The sequence below is a fragment of the Schistocerca gregaria genome, chromosome 8 (genome assembly GCF_023897955.1).
Source record: "Schistocerca gregaria isolate iqSchGreg1 chromosome 8, iqSchGreg1.2, whole genome shotgun sequence".
In the NCBI taxonomy this organism is placed as follows: Eukaryota; Metazoa; Arthropoda; class Insecta; order Orthoptera; family Acrididae; genus Schistocerca; species Schistocerca gregaria.
In genome coordinates, this window is record NC_064927.1 from 216,001,024 (window position 1) to 216,022,825 (window position 21,802).

Below are 21,802 nucleotides of genomic sequence, written 5' to 3' on the forward strand. Positions count from 1 at the left end.
CAGTCAGCACTCAAAATCCATTTTCTGTTTCAGATTCATGCATCCACATTTTCTGCAGAGAAAGTGTATGCTGTATACCTGAGATTTACCAAGTAATACCACAGTGACTCTGTATGATTATGTAAAACAAAAATTGAAGTAGTAATAACATATTGAATTTCATTGAATGTCGTTGATTTAGCTGATGAAATGATGCTTGCATTTGACAGAACAAAAGCAAAATATTTTCATTCAGGAAAGTGACAATTGATTATAATTGTCAACTTGATGTTCAATTAAATAAAAAGTTTCAGCTACATGGTAGGCTTTCATGAGTAAATTGAGAAAATGCAGTTATAGGACTCATTATAGCTGATATTGTTCCTTGCACTGACCAGAAAAAGGAAGGAAGTTCTAGGTGTAGTAGAAAGGGAAGTACATTACACATGAAAACACTGTAAATTCACAAATTCACAGTCTATATGGAAGTGAGTGTGATCACATGACATCCACATGGATGTGGACAGTGTTCACTTGGTTGTACCATACGGCAAAGCAGCATCGGCAACATTCATCAAACTATGTGCAATGTATTCATTCTCTTTTTCACACGCTGCAGCTGCGCACAGACTACTCTGATGGGCTACATTCCTGCAGAGCTCTACCGTCATTCACATCTACATCTACCTGTACATGATTATTAAGCAATTTACAATTAAGTGTCTGGCAGAGGGTTCATCAGACCACCTTCAAGTTATTTCTGTATCGTTCCACTCTCAATCACATGTGGTAAAACTGAGCACCTAAACCTTTCTGTGTGAGCTCCAGTTTCACTTATTTTATCATGATGATCATTTCTCCTTATGTTGGTGGGCACCAACAGAATGTTTTCACAATCAGAGGAGAAGTTAGTGACTGAAATGTCACAGGAATGTCCTGCCACAACAAAAAACACCATTATGTTTATGATTGCCACCCCAATTCACAGCTATATTTTGAGTAATAGTAACTTTAACAATTTTTAAGTAGTTTTCTTGAAATATTTTATGAAACTTTTGTACTTAGAACCACATGCAACAAAATGACTAATAAACCTAAATGGATATCCTAGAATATAAAAATTTATATTGCCAGGAAGAGGAAACTCCACAATGTACTGAAATATAATAAAAACAGACATTTTACTGAGTATGTTTGTCACTATAAAGCTATATTTAAAAAAAGTTGCGAAGGCAGCCAAACAAATGTCAAACAAGAAGTTCATTGTACAACAAAAAAGTAAAACAAAGGCAGTGTGGTCTGTTGGGAAATCAGTGTTAGATGTTAGAGTTAGTAGTAATTAAATATCAAGGATTAAAGTAGATGATAGCTTTATTGTAAACCTGGCTCAAATAGCAGAGTGTTTAAATGAACTGTTCATATATGGCAAAGTCAGACGTTGATGTAGCAGAGTAAAGTAAATCCCTGTGGAATCCACCAAGAAGCTGAGTATCTTACAAATTTCAAAAAAGTCACAATAAAGGATGTGGAAAATGTTACATTACATTAAAAAATAAAAGCTCTGCTGGGTGGGTTGGGATACTCACTTAAGTGATTAAAACAGTGTGTGGCATAATAGCATCTCTCCTAACTAAAATATTCGACCAATATTTAAACAGGAATGCTTTCCTGATGTTTCGAAGAATGCCCTTAAAAAAAAAGGGTTGAAAGGAAGACACGGGAAACTATCAGCGTATTTCTATACTTCCAGTCCTGTCAAAAGTGCTAGAGAAAGAAGCTGCAAACCATATCAAAAACTTTATTGCAAAAAATGATATTATTGTAAAAACCAACTTGGATTTCAACTATGAAAAACTTCATTGAAAAGACATGCAAATCATTGGATCAGAGAAGTAAAGTTGCAGGTATCTTCTGTGATGTCACAAAAGCAGTTCACTCCATGAATCATGACTCGTTTATCTACAAATTAGATGAATGTGGGATTAAGGGCTATGGTCTAAATTGGCTATCATCATACTTACACAATGGAAAAAAATTTAACTACCACCTATTGTACATAAATGACTTACCCATAAATATAAATTCCCTATCAGTTCTGTTTGCAAATGATACTTTTGTTTTAATTGAAGATGATGATGCAGAAAAAATTCTGAGCTCTATTGTAAGCACACTTGATACCTTAGAAAACTGGTTCCAGTTAAATAAGTTGAAACTGAACATTGCAAAAACCCATATTCTACATTTCAAAACCAAATATTCAAAATCTGTGGAACTTAAAATACACATAATAATCAGCCTATGAAAGAAGTCACTGTCAAATTTCTGGAATTAAATGTGGACAAGAACTTTACCTGGAATACACATATTGACGTCGTATCAAATAAACTAAGCAGTTTTGCATTTGCAATGCAAATACTAGGAAATTCCATTGACTTCAGTACTTCAAAAATTGCTTATCATAGTTGTGTTGGATCTGTCATTAGATATGGGATAATTTTCTGGGGAAGATCAAGTAGTGTATTTCAAATATTGAAACTGCAAAAGAAAATTGTCCAATACATGTGTACTGCACAGCAAACAGAATCTTGTCACCAATTATTTCAGAAACTACAAATCCTAACAGTTCCCTCCATGTACATTTATGAAATTATAATCTTCCTACAGTGCAGACAAAAATTATTTCAGGACAATCATATTTTATGCTTCCCACACACTAGTTGAAATTATATGCATGGACTCCATAGTATATGGGGATGACAATATATAACAAGTTAATGGGCAAAAACATATTTAACATTAAGCCAAAAATTTAAAAATGAGGCTACAGCAAATTCTGTGGGAGAAATGCTATTATTCAATGGAAAAATTCATAGAGTATGAAATGATAATTTGAGCAATGGGTAATTAAGTGTTAGATTTTATTCTATGCATATATAACAGAATTGTATTGTTATTATGATACTGTTTGTTAACATCAGCTGCTCTTTGTTTATGGTGAAATTTTACCACAATTTGACATGTCTCCTGTACTTGAGTCAAATGATTTAAATTATGTTCATTATGAGGCAAATAAACCACAATTAACAATATCATATCCATAGCACCCGGTTATCTATTTTGCAATAATATAAAATGAGCTGCCCTTCTTTGAAATTTGTTGATGTCTTTTGTCACTCTCATTTGATGTGGATCCCACATACCCCAGAAGAAGGTGCACAAGTGTGGTGCAAGCAGTCTCTTTTGTAGGCCTTTTGCACTTTCAAAGTGTTCTGCCAATCAATTTCAGTTTTTGGTTTGCTTTCCTCATCACATTATCTACATGATCAGTCTAATTTAAATTATTTGTGATTACTATCCCTAAGTATTGAGTTGAATTTACTGTATTTAGATTTGTGTGATTTATCATGTAACCAAATTTTACTGACTTTCTTTTAGTACTCATGCGGTTGACTTCACACTTTCCATTATTTACAGTCAATTGCCACTTATTGCACATACAGATATCTTGTCTAAATCATTTTGCAATTGTATTTGATCATCTGATGACGTTACAAGACAGTAAATGACAGCATCACTTGTGAATGATCTATGAGAGCTACTCAGTTTGTTTCCAATGTTGTTTATGTAGATCAGGGACAGCAGAGGGCCTATAACATTTCCTAGGTGAACACTAGATATTACTGCATTCCATTCTGTCTTCTGTCTCAGCTATCCTTTTTAAGTTGTGGAGATACTCCATATAATCATATCTTTGTTATCAGTTGACTGTGTAGTACAGTTTCACATGTTTTTGAAATGTTAGGATGACAGAATTTATCAACTTGCCTGCATCTACTGTTTTCAAGATACTGTATAAAAATAAGCAAACTGTTTGATAGAGGTGGTATTTTCTTGAGTCCATGGTGAATTTTTGTGAGAGGATTTTTTCTCTTAAGGCATTTCATTACTTCAGTCTTGGGATATGCTATAAAATATAGGAAGGAAGGAAGATTAGAATTTAACATTCCATCAACACCACAGTCATTAGAGATGGTAAAAAGTACAGCAAAAAACAGTCGTTACTGATAATGATCCTTTATTTACATTTACGTTTGCACACCATGCACCATCTTTCACTGTGGACTAGAGGGCACATTGTGTACCAATATCAACCCTACCCCCCCCCCCCCCCCCCCCTCTGCTTTTCTTTTCCATTTGTGCTTGCTACACACAGCAAGAATGATTGAAGACTGGAAATGGAAAATGTTGAAAGTGCTAAGATTGGATATTTTCATTTTTTCCTGTAAGCTGCTGAACATGTCATGTGTAATAACTTGAGATAGACTGGAAGAACCAGAGAAGCTTCCTTGTACTTACTAGATTTAACAGTGTGTAAATTTCTTTGTTTGTGATTTGAGGAACACTGAATGTGCAGAACATGTCTGACCATGATGCTAATTATGTTTTAACCTGAAATTCCTGGTAGATTAAAACTGCATGCTAGACAGACCTCAAACCTGGGACCTTTGCCTTTCACAGGCAAGTACTCCACCAACTGAGCCATCCAAGCAGACTCACAACACAGTCTCACAGCTTTACTTCCACCAGTACCTTATCTCCTACCTTACAAACTTCACAGAACTTCTCTGCATACCTTGAGAGACTAGCACTCCTGAAAGTAAGTATACTGTAAAGACATGGCTAAGTCACAGCTTGGGGAACTGTTATCAGAATGAATTTTCACTCTGCAGCAGAGCGTGGGCTGACCTGAAAACTACTGGCAGATTAACACTGTGCTGGACTGGGATTCAAATCTGGGATCATGGACCTCAGCAGAGCCCTTTCCCAGAAAAGGCAAAGATCCGAGCACTAAGTCCTGACCTGGCACACAGTTTTAATCTGTCAAGAAGGATTAAATCTGTGCACACACTGCTACAGAGTGAAAATTCATTTTGGAAACAATCTCCCAGGCTGTGGCCATGCAGTGTCTTCCAATAATCTTTCTTCTAAGTGTTCTGGTTCTTCAGGGTCTGCAGGAGAATGCATGTGAAGTTTTGATGGTAAACAAGTTAAGTGTTATCTTTTTCTGTGTTTTCCTCATAGAATATTTATTAAATCTTGTGCATTATTTTTCTGTTTAAGAGGTTTAATATTGTGTTTTTATAAGCATAAGTCCATTCACTCTGTGGCACAGTAGGTACTCATTTGTTTTGTTTTGAAAGTAACTGCCCATTAGTTTAGTAAGCAAGTCAGTCGGGCTCCAGCTCTTGGCTGATATATGTCTACACACCGGAAAGTTGAGTGTTACTTTTTTCTGTGTTTTTCTCATAGTATATTTATTAAATTTTGTGTGTGTTTTTCTGTTTAAGAGTTGTAATCTCATATTTTTGTAAATGTAAATTCATTCACTCTCTTGTGCAGTAGTTGCTCACTGAAAAGCTTACTATATAGCTCATTAATCCATCAGCTTGCATTGGTGACACATCAGGAGGGTAGCAAGTTGCTTATCTAGTATTATGTTGGCTTTTGTAGTTTACTTCTTTGGAATGTGCTTTTGGTTATAGTCAGTCACTTTTGAGTTGCTGCCTTGGGGTGCAGTGGTGGCAGAGAATCTGGCACACCACATGGGACACCTCAGGTGTTGCTTGTTTTGCTGATAGGCTCTACTTCTGAGGCACCTCCCAGTGCACCAGATGCAAAGGATTTGCCCTCACAGCACGGTGAGTGGCAGGTTGTAATTCATTCGTGTTGCTTGAGGCAGAAGGTCAATGTGGAGACTGGCTGCCTGACCTCACCCATTCACCAAGCTTTGTCTGAGCTGGCACACAAGGGGGGAGGGATTTACTAGATATTGTGAGCTCCAACGTTAGGCATGTTATGGATCCTCTTAGTTGGATAGCTTTCAGGGCTGGAAAGAAAGCCAATGTGCACTAGGTATATCTATCAGAGGACATCATGTGAGATGTGGAGAAGCCCTTGACTGTGGCTATCGAGCGTGCAAGCAGTGGCTCACGTTGGCTCCAACAATGCTTGTTGCATGGTTTCTGAGGCCATCCTCAATTCATACAGGCAGCTGATGGAGGTGGTGAGGATTTCTGGCCTCATGCATGGGTGCAAGCAGAAGTTGCCATTTGTAGCATTGTTCCCAGAGTTGATCGGGTCCTTTGGTTTGGAGCCGAGTGGAGGGTTTCAACCGAGGGCTTCGTCAACTCTGTGACAGTCTTGTATGCAGATTTATAGACATGCGTTATCATGTGGGGATTTTTGGTGCACCCCTTGATCAATCAGGGGTGCAATACACGAGGGAAGCAGCTACTTTGGTTGCAGAGTACTTGTGGTGTGCGCATGAGGGTTTCGTAGGTAAGATGGTGCTCTGATGAACACTCATCAATTGACATGCAGCAAGGGAAGTCAGATGGCGTTCAGAATAAACACATTTTGACTGTCAAAGTTTTAACAGTACACTGTCAAAATATTTGTAGTAAAGTTGTCAAATTTACTGCCCTCCAGGAAAGTTCTTGCCCTCAAATTATTCTTGGGACTGAGAGCTAGCTGAAACATGAGGTGGACAGCTTTGAGGTATTTAGCAAGTCATGGAATGTATATTGGAAAGACAGAGTAGAGGCCATAGGAGGAGAAGTGTTCATTATAGTTGAGAAAAATATTGTTTCTGTTGAGGTTGAAGCTGAGTGTGTCAGCGAAGTTATGTTGTTGTTGTTGTTGTCTTCAGTCCTGAGACTGGTTTGATGCAGCTCTCCATGCTACTCTATCCTGTGCAAGCTGCTTCATCTCCCAGTACCTACTGCAACCTACATCCTTCTGAATCTGCTTGGTGTACTCATCTCTCGGTCTCCCTCTACGATTTTTACCCTCCACGCTGCCCTCCAATGCTAAATTTGTGATCCCTTGATGCCTCAAAACATGTCCTACCAACCGATCCCTTCTTCTAGTCAAGTTGTGCCACAAACTTCTCTTCTCCCCAATCCTATTCAATACCTCCTCATTAGTTACGTGATCTATCCACCTTATCTTCAGTATTCTTCTGTAGCACCACATTTCGAAAGCTTCTATTCTCTTCTTGTCCAAACTAGTTATCGTCCATGTTTCACTTCCATACATCGCTACACTCCAAACAAATACTTTCAGAAACGACTTCCTGATACATAAATCTATATTCGATGTTAACAAATTTCTCTTCTTCAGAAATGCTTTCCTTGCCACTGCCAGTCTACATTTTATATCCTCTCTACTTCGACCATCATCAGTTATTTTACTTCCTAAATAGCAAAACTCCTTTACTACTTTAAGTGTCTCATTTCCTAATCTGATTCCCTCAGCAACACCCGATTTAATTTGACTACATTCCATTATCCTCGTTTTGCTTTTGTTAATGTTCATCTTATATCCTCCTTTCAAGACACTGTCCATTCCGTTCAACTGCTCTTCCAAGTCCTTTGCCGTCTCTGACAGAATTACAATGTCATCGGCGAACCTCAAAGTTTTTACTTCGTCTCCATGAATTTTAATACCTACTCCAAATTTTTCTTTTGTTTCCTTTACTGCTTGCTCAATATACAGATTGAATAACATCGGGGAGAGGCTACAACCCTGTCTCACTCCTTTCCCAACCACTGCTTCCCTTTCATGCCCCTCGACTCTTATGACTGCCATCTGGTTTCTGTACAAATTGTAAATAGCGTTTCGCTCCCTGTATTTTACCCCTGCCACCTTTAGAATTTGAAAAAGAGTATTCCAGTCAACATTGTCAAAAGCTTTCTCTAAGTCTACAAATGCTAGAAACGTAGGTTTGCCTTTTCTTAATCTTTCTTCTAAGATAAGTCGTAAGGTCAGTATTGCCTCACGTGTTCCAACATTTCGACGGAATCCAAACTGATCCTCCCCGAGGTCTGCATCTACCAGTTTTTCCATTCGTCTGTAAAGAATTCGCATTAGTATTTTGCAGCCGTGGCTTATTAAACTGATAGTTCGGTAATTTTCACATCTGTCAGCACCTGCTTTCTTTGGGATTGGAATTATTATATTCTTCTTGAAGTCTGAGGGTATTTCGCCTGTCTCATACATCTTGCTCACCAGCTGGTAGAGTTTTGTCATGACTGGCTCTCCCAAGGCCGTCAGTAGTTCTAATGGAATGTTGTCTACTCCGGGGGCCTTGTTTCAACTCAGGTCTTTCAGTTCTCTGTCAAACTCTTCACGCAGTATCGTATCTCCCATTTCGTCTTCATCTACATCCTCTTCTATTTCCATAATATTGTCCTCAAGTACATCGCCCTTGTATAAACCTTCTATATACTCCTTCCACCTTTCTGCCTTCCCTTCTTTGCTTAGAACTGGGCTGCCATCTGAGCTCTTGATATTCATACACGTGGTTCTCTTCTCTCCAAAGGTCTCTTTAATTTTCCTGTAGGCAGTATCTATCTTACCCCTAGTGAGATAAGCTTCTACATCCTTACATTTGTCCTCTAGCCATCCCTGTTTAGCCATTTTGCACTTCCTTTCGATCTCATTTTTGAGACGTTTGTATTCCTTTTTGCCTGCTTCTTTTACTGCATTTTTATATTTTCTCCTTTCATCAATTAAATTCAATATTTCTTCTGTTACCCAAGGATTTCTAGCAGCCCTCGTCTTTGTACCTACTTTATCCTCTGCTGCCTTCACTACTACATCCCTCAGAGCTACCCATTCTTCTTCTACTGTATTTCTTTCCCCCATTCCTGTCAATTGTTCCCTTATGCTCTCTCTGAAACTCTGTACAACCTCTGGTTCTTTCAGTTTATCCAGGTCCCATCTCCTTAATTTCCCACATTTTTGCAGTTTCTTCAGTTTTAATCTACAGGTCATAACCAATAGATTGTGGTCCGAGTCCACATCTGCCCCTGGAAATGTCTTACAACTTAAAACCTGGTTCCTAAATCTCTGTCTTACCATTATATAATCTATCTGATACCTTTTAGTATCTCCAGGGTTCTTCCACGTATACAACCTTCTTTCATGATTCTTAAACCAAGTGTTAGCTATGATTAAGTTGTGCTCTGTGCAAAATTCTACTGGGCGGCTTCCTCTTTCATTTCTTAGCCCCAATCCATGTTCACCTACTATGTTTCCTTCTCTCCCTTTTCCTACACTCGAATTCCAGTCACCTATTACTATTAAATTTTCGTCTCCCTTCACTATCTGAATAATTTCTTTTATTTCATCGTACATTTCTTCAATTTCTTCATCATCTGCAGAGCTAGTTGGCATTTAAACTTGTACTACTGTGGTAGGTGTGGGCTTCGTATCTATCTTGGCCACAATAATGCGTTCACTATGCTGTTTGTAGTAGCTTACCCGCATTCCTATTTTCCTATTCATTATTAAACCTACTTCTGCATTACTCCTATTTGATTTTGTGTTTATAACCCTGTAGTCACCTGACCAGAAGTCTTGTTCCTCCTGCCACCAAACTTCACTAATTCCCACTATATCTAACGTTAACCTATCCATTTCCCTTTTTAAATTTTCTAATCTACCTGCCCGATTAAGGGATCTGATGTTCCACACTCCGATCCGTAGAACGCCAGTTTTCTTTCTCCTGATAACGACATCCTTCTGAGTAGTCCCCGCCCGGAGATCCGAATGGGGGACTATTTTACCTCCGGAATATTTTACCCAAGAGGATGCCATCATCATTTAATCATACAGTAAAGCTGCATGTCCTCGGGAAAAATTACGGCTGTAGTTTCCCCTTGCTTTCAGCCGTTCGCAGTACCAGCACAGCAAGGCCGTTTTGGTTAATGTTGCAAGGCCAGATCAGTCAATCATCCAGACTGTTGCCCCTGCAACTACTGAAAAGGCTGCTGCCCCTCTTCAGGAACCACACGTTTGTCTGGCCTCTCAACAGATACCCCTCCGTTGTGGTTGCACCTACGGTACGGCCATCTGTATCGCTGAGGCACGCAAGCCTCCCCACCAACGGCAAGGTCCATGGTTCATGGGGGGAGGAGCGAAGTTATATAAACACGTATAACAGGTGTAGGTGAAACCAAGTTAATTGTTGGATGTTTTACCAGCCATCTGATTCTACTGTGACAGTTCTAGAGTCATTCAAAGAAAGTCTTCAGTCAGTAGTGCATAAATACCAAGATCATGCATACTTGTTGGACGCATCTTTAACCTACCGAGTATAGACTAGTTTGTCTATGGATTCATTGTGGAGGGTACAGACAGAGAGTCATGCAGAATTCTTTAGAACTTGTTTTCTGACAACTGTCTTGAGCAGTTATCTCAGAAGCTCACACGCAATGGAAATATCTTAGATCTTGTAGCTACAAATAGGCTGGACCTTATGGACAATGTCAGTTACAGAAATGAGGATTAGCGGTCATGATGTTATTGTAGTCCAGAAGGCTAGGAGAGTGTTTCTGGTAGACAGAGCAGATAAGCAGTTGTTAGCATCCTACTTAGATAGTAAATTGACATCACACAGTTCCAGTAACATGGGTGTAGAGGAATTCTGGCTAAAGTTTAAGGAGACTGTGGTCTGAAGAATTATTTGTGTAGTAAGTGGATACAGGGTGGCAAGAATTCACCATGGTTTAATAATGAAATTTGGTAGATGCTGAGGAAGCAGAAGCTCAAAAGAGAATGCACAAATGATGGCAAGTGAAGGTTAATAGAGCTTCGTGCATCTGTGAAAAGGTCTATGTGCAAAACGTACAACTACCACAGTCACACCTTAGCAAAAGATCTGGCAGAGAGCCCAAGAAAATTCTGGTTGTATGTAAAATCACTAAGCGTATCTAATGCTTCAATTCAGTCCCTTGTTGACCAGTCTGGTGTGCCAGTTAAAGCCAAAACTGAAAGCCAAAGTTTTAAATTTCACGTCCAAGAAATTGTACATACAGTAGAATCATGCGAACATGCCGTCATTTGGCCATCGGACAGACTCCTGTATGGACGACTTAGTACTAAGCATCCCTGGCATAGAGAAACAACTGAAAGATTTGAAATCAAATAAATCACCAGGTCCAGATGGCATCCCAATTCAGTTTTACAGAGAGTACCCTGTGGATTGCATTTATCATGAAACTTTCACCCACCACAAAGTCTCAAGCAACTGGAAAAAAATGCAGGTTACTACAGTATATAAGATGGATAAATGATTGGACCCACAAAATTACAGACCAATGTCTCTGTGTCTCTAACTTTGGTTTGCTGCAGAACCCATCAACATATCCTCAGTTTGAATATATGAAACTTCCTTGAGACTGAGTGCCTTATATCCATAAATCACCATGATTTTAGAAAGCATCGCTCATGTGAAACTCAGCGTGCCCTTTTCTTACATATATACTGTGAACTATGGATGAAGGGCAACAGGCAGGTTCCTTATTTCTAGATTTCCAGAAAGCATTTGACACGGAGCCCCATTGCACACTGTTAATGAAGGCACGAGCATATGGAATAAGTTCACAGATATTTAAATGACTCAAAGACTTCTTAAGTAATAGAATCCAGTATGCTGTCCTCAACAGTGTGTGTTCATCAGAGACAAGTACATCATCATGAGTGCCCCGGGGAAATGTGATATGACTGCTGTTGTTCTCTATATACGTAAATGATTTGGTGGACAGCTTCGGCAGCGATCTGTGGTTTTTGCTGATGATGCTGTGGTGTATGACAAGGTGACAAAGTTGAGAGACTGTAGGAAGATACAAGTTGACTTAGACAAAATTTCTAGTTGGTTTGATGAATGGCAGCTAGCTCTGAATGTGGAAAAATGTAAGTTAATATGGATGAATAGGAAGAACAAACCTATAATGTTCGGAAAGAGTATTACTAGTGTCCTGCTTGACAAAATCTAGTCATTTAACTATCTGGGTGTAACGCTGAAAACATAATGTTGAAAAGAACACCCATATATTTAAATGACTAGATTTTGTCAAGCAGGACACTAGTTGTAACCCCCTCCCCTCCCCCCCCCCCCCCCCCCCCTCCCCATGAACCATGGACCTTGCCGTTGGTGGGGAGGCTTGCATGCCTCAGCAATACAGATAGCCGTACCGCAGGTGCAACCACAATGGAGGGGTATCTGTTGAGAGGCCAGGCAAACGTGTGGTTCCTGAAGAGGGGCAGCAACCTTTTCATTAGTTGGAGGGGCAACAGTCTGGATGATTGACTGATCTGGCCTTGTAACACTAACCAAAGCAGACTTGCTGTGCTGGTACTGCAAACGGCTGAAAGCAAGGGGAAACTACAGCCATAATTTTTCCCGAGGGCATGCAGCTTTACTGTATGGTTAAATGATGATGTTGTCCTCTTGGGTAAAATAGCCCCCATTCTGATCTCTGGGTGGGGAATACTCAGGAGTACGTCATTATCAGGAGAAAGGAAACAGTCGTTCTACGGATCAGAGCATGGAATGTCAGATCCTCTAATCAGGCAGGTAGGTTAGAAAATTTAAAAAGGGAAATAGACTGGTTAAAGATAGATATAGTGGGAACTAGTGAAGTTTGGTGGCAGGAGGAACAAGACTTCTGGTCAGGTGAATACAGGGCTATAAATACAAAATCAAGTAGGGGTAATACAGGAGTAGGTTTAATAATGAATAAAAAAATAGGAATATGGGTAAACTACTACAAACAGCATAGTGAATGCATTATTTTGGCCAAGACAGACACAAAGCCCTTGTCTACCACAGTAGTACAAGTTTATATGCCAACTAGCTCCACAGATGACGAAGTGATTTATGAAATTTATGATGAGATAAAAGAAATTATTCAGATTGTGTAGGGAGATGAAATATTAACAGTCATGGGTGACTGGAATTCAATAGTAGGAAAAGGAAGAGAAGGAAATGTAGTAGGCGAATATGGAATGGGGGTAAGGAATGAAAGAGGGAGCCACCTGGTGGAAATTTGCACAGAGCATAACTCAATCATATCTAACACTTGGTTCAAGAAGGTTGTACACAGGGAAGAGGCCTGGAGACACTGGAAGGTCTCAGATGGATTATATAATGGTAAGGCAGAAATTTAGGAACTAGGTTTTAAATTGTAAGTTATGAACTGTAGATTAAAATTAAAGGAACTGTAAAAAGGTGGGAATTTAAGGAGATGGGACCTGGATAAACTGACAGGGCCAGAGGTTGTTGAGAGTTTCAGGGAGAGCATTAGGGAATTATTGACAGGAATGGGGGAAAGAAATACAGTAGAAGAAGAATGGGTAGCTTTGACGGATGAAATAGTGAAGGCAGCAGAGGATAAAGTAGATAAAAAGACAAGGGCTAGTAAAAATCTTTGGGTAGCACAAGACATATTGAATTTAATTGATGAAAGGAGAAAATATAAAAATGCAGTAAATGAGGCAGGAAAAAAGGAATACAAACTTCCTAAAAATGAGATTGACAGGAAGTGCAAAATGACTAAGCATGGATGGCTAGAGCACAAATGTAAGGATGTAGAAGCTCATATCACTAGTGGTAAGATAGATACTGTGTACAGGAAAATTAAATAGACCTTTGGAGAAAAGAGAACCACTTGCATGAATATCAAGAGCTCAGATGGAAACCCAGTTCTAAGCAAAGAAGGGAAAGCAGAAAGGTGGAAGGAGTATATAGAGGGTCTATACAAGGGTGATGTTCTTGAGGACAATATTATAGAAATGGAGGAGAATGTAGATGAAGATGAAATAGGAGGTATGATACTGCGTGAAGAGTTTGACAGAGCACTGAAAGACTTAAGTCAAAACAAGGCCCCGGGAGTACACAACATTCCATTAAAACTACTGTTAGCCTTGGGAGAGACAGCCCTGACAAGACTCTACCATCTAGTGAGCAAGATATATGAGACAAGTGAAATACCCTCAGACTTCAAGAAGAATATAATAATTCCAATCCCAAGGAAAGCAGCTGTTGACAGATGTGAAAATTACCGAACTATCAATTTAATAAGTTATGGATGCAAAATACCAATACAAATTCTTTTTAAATGAATGGAAAAACTGGTAGAAGCTGACCTCATAGAAGATCAGTTTGGATTTCGTAGAAATGTTGGAACATGTGAGGCAATACTGGCCCTACAACTTATCTCAGAAGATAGGTTAATGAAAGGCAAACCTATGTTTCTAGCATTTGTAGACTTAGAGAAAGCCTTTGACAATGTTGACTGGAATACTCTCTTTCAAATTCTGAAGGTGGCAGGGGTAAAACACAGGGAGCAAAAGGCTATTTACAATTTGTACAGAAACCAGATGGCAGTTATCAGAGTCGAGGGATATGAAAGGGAAGCAGTGGTTGGGAAGGGAGTGAGACAGGGTTGTAGCCTCTCCCTGATGCTATTCAATCTGTATATTGAGCAAGCAGTAAAGGAAACAAAAGAAAAGCAGATTTTAAAATCCATGGAGAAGAAGTAAAAACTCTGAGGTTTGCCGATGACATTGTAATTCTGTCAGAGACAGCAAAGGACTTGGAAGTGCAGTTGAACAGAATGGACAGTGTCTTGAAAGGAGGATAATGGAATGTATTCAAATTAAATCAGGTGATGCTGAGGGAATTAGATTAGTAAATGAGACACTTAAAGTAGTAAAGGAGTTTTGCTATTTGGGGAGCAAAATAACTGATGATGGTCGAAGTAGAGAGGATATAAAATGTAGACTGGCAGTGGCAAGGAAAGCGTTTCTGAAGAAGAGAAATTTGTTAACATCGAGTATAGATTTAAGTGTGAGGAAGTTGTTTCTGAAAGTATTTATATGGAGTGTAGCCATGTATGGAAGTGAAATGTGGACGATAAATAGTTTAGACCAGAAGATTACAGAAGTTTTCGAATTGTGGTGCTACAGAAGAATGCTGAAGATTGGATGGGTAATCACATAACTAATGAGGAGGTATTGAATAGAATTGGGGAGAAGAGAAATTTGTGGCATAACTTGACTAGAAGAAGGAATTGGTTGGCAGGACAGGTTCTGAGACATCAAGGGATCACCAATTTAATACTGGAGGGCAGCGTGGAGGGTAAAAATCATAGAGAGAGACCAGAAGATAAATACACTAAGCAGATTCAGAAGGATGTAGGTTGCAGTAGGTGCTGGGAGATGAAGAAGATTGCACAGGATGGAGTTGCATGGTGAGTGGCATCAGACCAGTCTCTGGACTGAATACCACAACAACAATGTTGTAAAGTGATATGAAATGACATGAGCATGTCAGAACAGTGGTAGGGAAGGTCAATGGTTGTTTTCAGTTTACTGGGAGAATTTTAGGAAAGAGTGGCTCACCTGTAAAGGAGACCAATTATAGGGCACTTGTGTGACCAGTTCTTGAGTATTGCCTCAGTGTTTCGGATCTATACCAGGTTGGATTGCAGGAAGACATTGAAGCAATTCAGAGCCAGGCTACTAGATTTGTTATTGGTAGGTTCAAACAACACATAAGTGTTGCAGAGATGCTTCAGGAACTGAAAAAGGAATCCATGAAGGGGATGCAATGTTCTTTTCAAGAAACACTATTGCAAAAATTTAGAAAATTGGCATTTGAATCTGCAAAAGCGATTCTACTGCCCACCAACATACATTGCACATATGGACCACAAAGATAAGATACGAGAAATTAGGGCTTATAAGGAGGCATGTAGACAGTCATTTTTCCCTCACTCTATTTGTGAGTGGAACAGGAAAGGAAATGACTAGTAGTGGTACAGGGTACCCACCACGTTTCACCATACGGTGGCTTGTGGAGTATCTACAGGGTGTTTCAAAAATGATCGGTATATTTGAAACGGCAATACAAACTAAACGAGAAGCGATAGAAATACGCCATTTGTTGCAATATGCTTGGGACAACAGTACATTTTCAGGCAGACAAACTTTCGAAATTACAGTAGTTACAATTGTCAACAACAGATGGCCCTGCGGTCTGGGAAACTCTATAGTACGATATTTTCCACATATCCACCATGCGTAGCAATAATATGACATAGTTTCTGAATGAAATTACCCAAAACCTTTGACAACGTGTCTGGCGGAATGGCTTCACATGCAGATGAGATGTACTGCTTCAGCTGTTCAATTGTTTCTGGATTCTGGCGGTACACCTAGTCTTTCAAGTGTCCCCACAGAAAGAAGTCACAGGGGTTCATGTCTGGCGAATAGGGAGGCCAATCCACGCTGCCTCCTGTATGTTTCGGATAGCCCAAAGCAATCACACGATCATCGAAATATTCATTCAGGAAATTAAAGACGTCGGCCATGTGATGTGGCTGGGCACCATCTTGCATAAACCATGAGGTGTTCGCAGTGTCGTCTAAGGCAGTTTGTACCGCCACAAATTCACGAAGAATGTCCAGATAGCGTGATGCAGTAATCGTTTCAGATCTGAAATATGGGCCAATGATTCCTTTGGAAGATGGGGCTTTTGGGTTCCCCATATGCGCCAGTTCTGTTTATTGACGAAGCCGTCCAGGTAAAAATAAGCTTTGTCAGTAAACCAAATGCTGCCCACATGCATAACGCTGTCATCAATCCTGTGCACTATATAGTTAGCGAATGTCTCTCGTGCAGCAATGGTTGCGGCGCTGACGGGTTGCCGCATTTGAATTTTGTATGGACAGAGGTGTAAACTCTGGCGCATGAGACAATACGTGGACGTTGGCGTCATTTGGACCAGAGCTGCAACACGGCGAACGGTAACCCGAGGCCGCTGTTGGATCACCTGCTGCACTAGCTGCGTGTTGCCCTCTGTGGTTGCCATACGCGGTCGCCCTACCTTTCCAGCACGTTCATCCGTCACATTCCCAGTCCGTTGAAATTTTTCAAACAGATCCTTTATTGTATCGCTTTTCGGTCCTTTGGTTACATTAAACCTCCGTTGAAAACTTCGTCTTGTTGCAACAACACTGTGTTCTAGGCGGTGGAATTTCAACACCAGAAAAATCCTCTGTTCTAAGGAATAAACCATGTTGTCCACAGCACACTTGCACGTTGTGAACAGCACACGCTTACAGCAGAAAGACGACGTACAGAATGGCGCACCCACAGACTGTGTTGTCTTCTATATCTTTCACATCACTTGCAGTGCCATCTGTTGTTGAAAATTGTAACTACTGTAATTTCGAAAGTTTGTCCGCCTGAAAATGTACTGTTGTCCCAAGCATATTGCAACAAACGGTGTATTGCTATCACTGCTTGTTTAGTTTTTATTGCCGTTTCAAATATATTGGTCATTTTTGAAACACCCAGTATATAGATGTAGATGTAGAAATGAGTTACTGGTGGAAGTGAAGCTGTAAGTGCAAGTCGTGCGACATTCTTGGATGGCTCAGTCAGTAGAGCACTTGCCTGTGAAAAGCAGAGGTCTTAGGTTCGCGTCCCTGTTCGGCACACAGTTTTAATCTGCCAGGAAGTTTCAAAACAATACACACTCTGCTGCAGAGTGAAAATTCATTCTGGATATTATAAGATGTTTCTCACTTGCTTGTCTACAAGCAACAAGCAATGGTGCACTTTCCTTCATTTCAGTTATTTTTTAAGTAAATCTTTTGTGTCCTGTGCTTTATAATAGAAAGGAAGACAAGATTATAAACATAATGAAGAATACTGAGATAAGAATTCAATGAAAGCCATATTTAACAAACAAAGGGATGGCTGTGGCTAAGAAAAGAGCTACTACAACATGGTGTAAGTTGAAATCATTAAAATTGAACTGTGTATTGTGCAGCACAATGACATGAATAAAAAACTGTGTAACTTTGGTGTTTAGGGTGCATGGTCTTTCCATCCTGTGAAGTATTCCTTGCCACCCATTAGTCAAAAAATTAACTGCTGAAAAAAGAACAATCTAATAGCCATGGCAGATTTTCTTGAAGTGAAAGGCAGGGGATTTTATTTCTCATTGTGTCGTCAATATCAATACTGTATTCTTTGTCACTGTGCAGAAATATATGCGGTTGTGGTGTGCACATTAAGGAATGTTTTGGAAATGAAACATGACACATCTTTAACTAAGTTTTAATTCATATACAATAATATTATGAAAAGGATGGATTGCTACTTGCCCTACAGATGACACATGGAGTTGCTGGTAGGTACAACTAAAAGACTGTTACTCCTTGAGCTTTCTGCCAAAGTCTTCTCCAGAAAGGAAAACACACACATATTCACATGATTAAGCACACTTCATGTACACATGACTGCTATCTCTGGCCACTCTAGCCAGAGATAACAGTCATGTGTACACGAGTTGTGGTTCCTTGTGTGTTTCATTTCTGAAGAAGGGTTTGACCATAAGCTCAATGTGTAAGTCTTTTGATTGTGTCTGCCTGCAACTCACTGTGTCATCTTTACAGTGAGTTGCAATTTATCCTTTTCATAATGTTGTTTGATATTCCAACATGGACTTTCAATTGTTGTAATTTCCACATATGTTTTAATTCTAAAGTTATTGACAATTGAAACACTTTTCTGTCAGACATTACAAATTATGTGAAACTATCATTATTTGCATTTCTTTAAACAAAACTATTTGTGATGTGAATCTACCACGGTTGCTTCCTTTTTTTCTTAAATTCTGACATTTCGTACTTTCACTATTTCCCATTTCCAGTCTACAGCTGTTGGTAAGCCTCTCCATAAAGTCAAGTTTCTATTATTTCACCATATTGGTTATACTGTGAAATGTAATAAGTGAAAGGAAGTAATATATTGCATGTCCTTACTGGAATGTCTATTCATGTAATTATAACAAGTGTCACCATTATAGTCAAAACCTCTCTTTTAACATCTGATATTAGAGTTTGTTACTTTTCACAGAAATAATAATCAGTAGCATCATTCTTACAACTTTTTAATATAATTTAAATTGCACAGTATGATAGAAGTATTCTGATTTTTATACAGTTGTTTAAGAAGTGAGCTATTTCTATTACAGGTTGATGAAACTGAGTCACTCTTCACCAACAAGACATCATCCTTGTCTGCTCCACTGCATGATGACTATAATGGGCTGCCTCCTTTCACCTTTTCCCCTCCACCTGCACCTCCAACAAATGAGAAACTGGAAGCAACTGACATGCTGCTCTCTCCTTCTAATTGGCCAAGCCTCTTTTACTACACATCTGGAGGAATTGATCCTTGGACCAGCAGACCAGCTAATACTTATTTTGATTATGGAATACCAAATCCTGGATTGACATGTAGTGGTGACAATTCTTTTGTGTTAGGGCCTGATACAAACACTCCAGATGCATTACAACCTTTGTTGTGTCAACAGGAAAACAGTGCTAAACACAGTGACAATATGGATAAACATGATGTGGTGATCCCAGGGCTTAAATTGAAGGAGCACACAGTAATATCAGAAAATGATAGAATATGTGTCATCAAGGAATCTGACACAACATCTGTTGACAACAGTGACCTGCCTCTACTGTGAGAAACTTCAGATCGAAATGTTTTTTTTTTTTCGACAATGATATAGTCTACAAACAGTTTCATAGCTCTTGCAAAACACTTAGAATGTTAATCAGAGGAAAGTGTGCTTCAGAGCTGTAACAGAAAATAAAGATACTTGTGGCTAAGAAAAAAGTAAGTTTTCTGTAGATGATTATAAAAATTTGTGTGAAACTATACTGTAATAACAAAATTCCAAATTCATAATGCTTTGTTAGTTGTCACATCAAATATTTTACTATAATAAAGCCATCTTCCTATGAGAATACATTTATTATGTTTATTGTGATGCCCGTGGCAGTAAATTGACATACATCTCGCATGAAAGCAATGTGGTACCATTTGGATATAAATAGCAGTTGAACTAAAGGTTGGGAGTGTGAAAATACAACCAATGAATTTGGTTCTGTAGTAGGCATACTCATTTGAAATCTGAGAGAGTCTGTACTTCTGTCTTAAATTGCCCAGCACACTTTCAAAAGCTACACTCCTGGAAATGGAAAAAAGAACACATTGACGCCGATGTGTCAGACCCACCATACTTGCTCCGGACACTGCAAGAGGGCTATACAAGCAATGATCACACGCACGGCACAGCGGACACACCAGGAACCGCGGTGTTGGCCGTCGAATGGCGCTAGCCGCGCAGCATTTGTGCACCGCTGCCATCAGTGTCAGCCAGTTTGCCGTGGCATACGGAGCTCCATCGCAGTCTTTAACACTGGTAGCATGCCGCGACAGCGTGGATGTGAACCGTATTTTCAGTTGACGGACTTTGAGCGAGGGCGTATAGTGGGCATGCGGGAGGCCGGGTGGGCGTACTGCCGAATTGCTCAACACGTGGGGCGTGAGGTCTCCACAGTACATCGATGTTGTCGCCAGTGGTCGGCGGAAGGTGCACATGCCCGTCGACCTGGGACCGGACCACAGCGATGCACGGATGCACGCCAAGACCGTAGGATCCTACGCAGTGCCGTAGGGGACCGCACCGCCACTTCCCAGAAAATTAGGGACACTGTTGCTCCTGGGGTATCGGCGAGGACCATTCGCAACTGTCTCCATGAAGCTGGGCTACGGTCCCGCACACCGTTAGGCCGTCTTCCGCTCACGCCCCAACATCGTGCAGCCCGCCTCCAGTGGTGTCGCGGCAGGCGTGAATGGAGGGATGAATGGAGACGTGTCGTCTTTAGCGATGAGAGTCGCTTCTGCCTTGGTGCCAATGATGGTCATATGCGTGTTTGGCGCCGTGCAGGTGAGCACCACAATCAGGACTGCATACGACCGAGGCACACAGGGCCAACACCCGGCATCATGGCGTGGGGAGCGATCTCCTACACTGGCCGTACACCTCTGGTGATCGTCGAGGGGACACTGAATAGTGCACGGTACATCCAAACCATCATCGAACCCATCGTTCTACCATTCCTAGACCATCAAGGGAACTTGCTGTTCCAACAGGACAATGCACGTCCGCATGTATCCCGTGCCACCCAACGTGCTCTAGAAGGTGTAAGTCAACTACCCTGGCCAGCAAGATCTCACGCGGTCTACACGTCCAGCACGAACGCTGGTCCAACTGAGGCGCCAGGTGGAAATGGCATGGCAAGCCGTTCCACAGGACTACATCCAGCATCTCTACGATCGTCTCCATGGGAGAATAGCAGCCTGCATTGCTGCAAAAGGTGGATATACACTGTACTAGTGCCGACATTGTGCATGCTCTGTTGCCTGTGTCTATGTGCCTGTGGTTCTGTCAGTGTGATCATGTGATGTATCTGACACCAGGAATGTGTCAATAAAGTTTCCCCTTCCTGGGACAATGAATTCACGGTGTTCTTATTTCAATTTCCAGGAGTGTATTAAAACATTCCTGAATGTGGCACACAACCTTGAGCCACTTCCTGTTAGCAATAATATGGAGTTATCATGTAAGATTCGTTGTCCATTGTATTGCAGTGCAGATCTGACAAGTAGCTACTTGTTTTGTTGATGTACACAGTAAATGTATTTGAGAATTGCTTGTTCCAGGTTTTCACATTTTTTATATATTGTTGAGAAATTTATTACAGCTGTGAAAATATATTCATATACTTCACTGTGGTCACATAACTCTTTGAAACAAGTCTCTGGAATGTGTTCATGTTTCCTGATTTGAGAGATAGTTATTAATCTGCCAAGTTCTGAATGAAACACTGTATGAAGGTAATAAAGTGCAAATGGAGAGCCGAACAGGTTTTGATATGAAAGTGTTAAAAGTCTGAAACTGTAGATTGCCACTGAATAGTGGCAGCTGAATAGTGGCAGCTGGCAGTGGGCTTAGCTTCAGGAATGAGGAAAGGGAAGAGAAACTCAGATGCTAGCGTGAAGTCTATATCGCTCTGTATATAATTATACAAGGTGATTC

General features: G+C 40.2%; 1 protein-coding gene across 2 annotated transcripts in view; it reads left to right on the forward strand.

The window, feature by feature from the left end:
- LOC126284559 (probable basic-leucine zipper transcription factor N) overlaps nt 1-19,672 on the forward strand; it is a 716,161-nt gene extending 696,489 nt beyond the window's left edge. The window contains exon 9 of one of the 2 annotated variants that reach the window (XM_049983561.1): nt 18,878-19,672. In XM_049983561.1, the coding sequence (XP_049839518.1) occupies nt 18,878-19,381 (504 nt within the window). In that variant the 3' untranslated portion in view covers nt 19,382-19,672. The remainder of the gene's footprint in view (nt 1-18,877) is intronic. The other variant, XM_049983562.1, reaches the window with a different exon arrangement.
- The last annotated feature ends 2,130 nt before the right edge of the window (nt 19,673-21,802 follow it).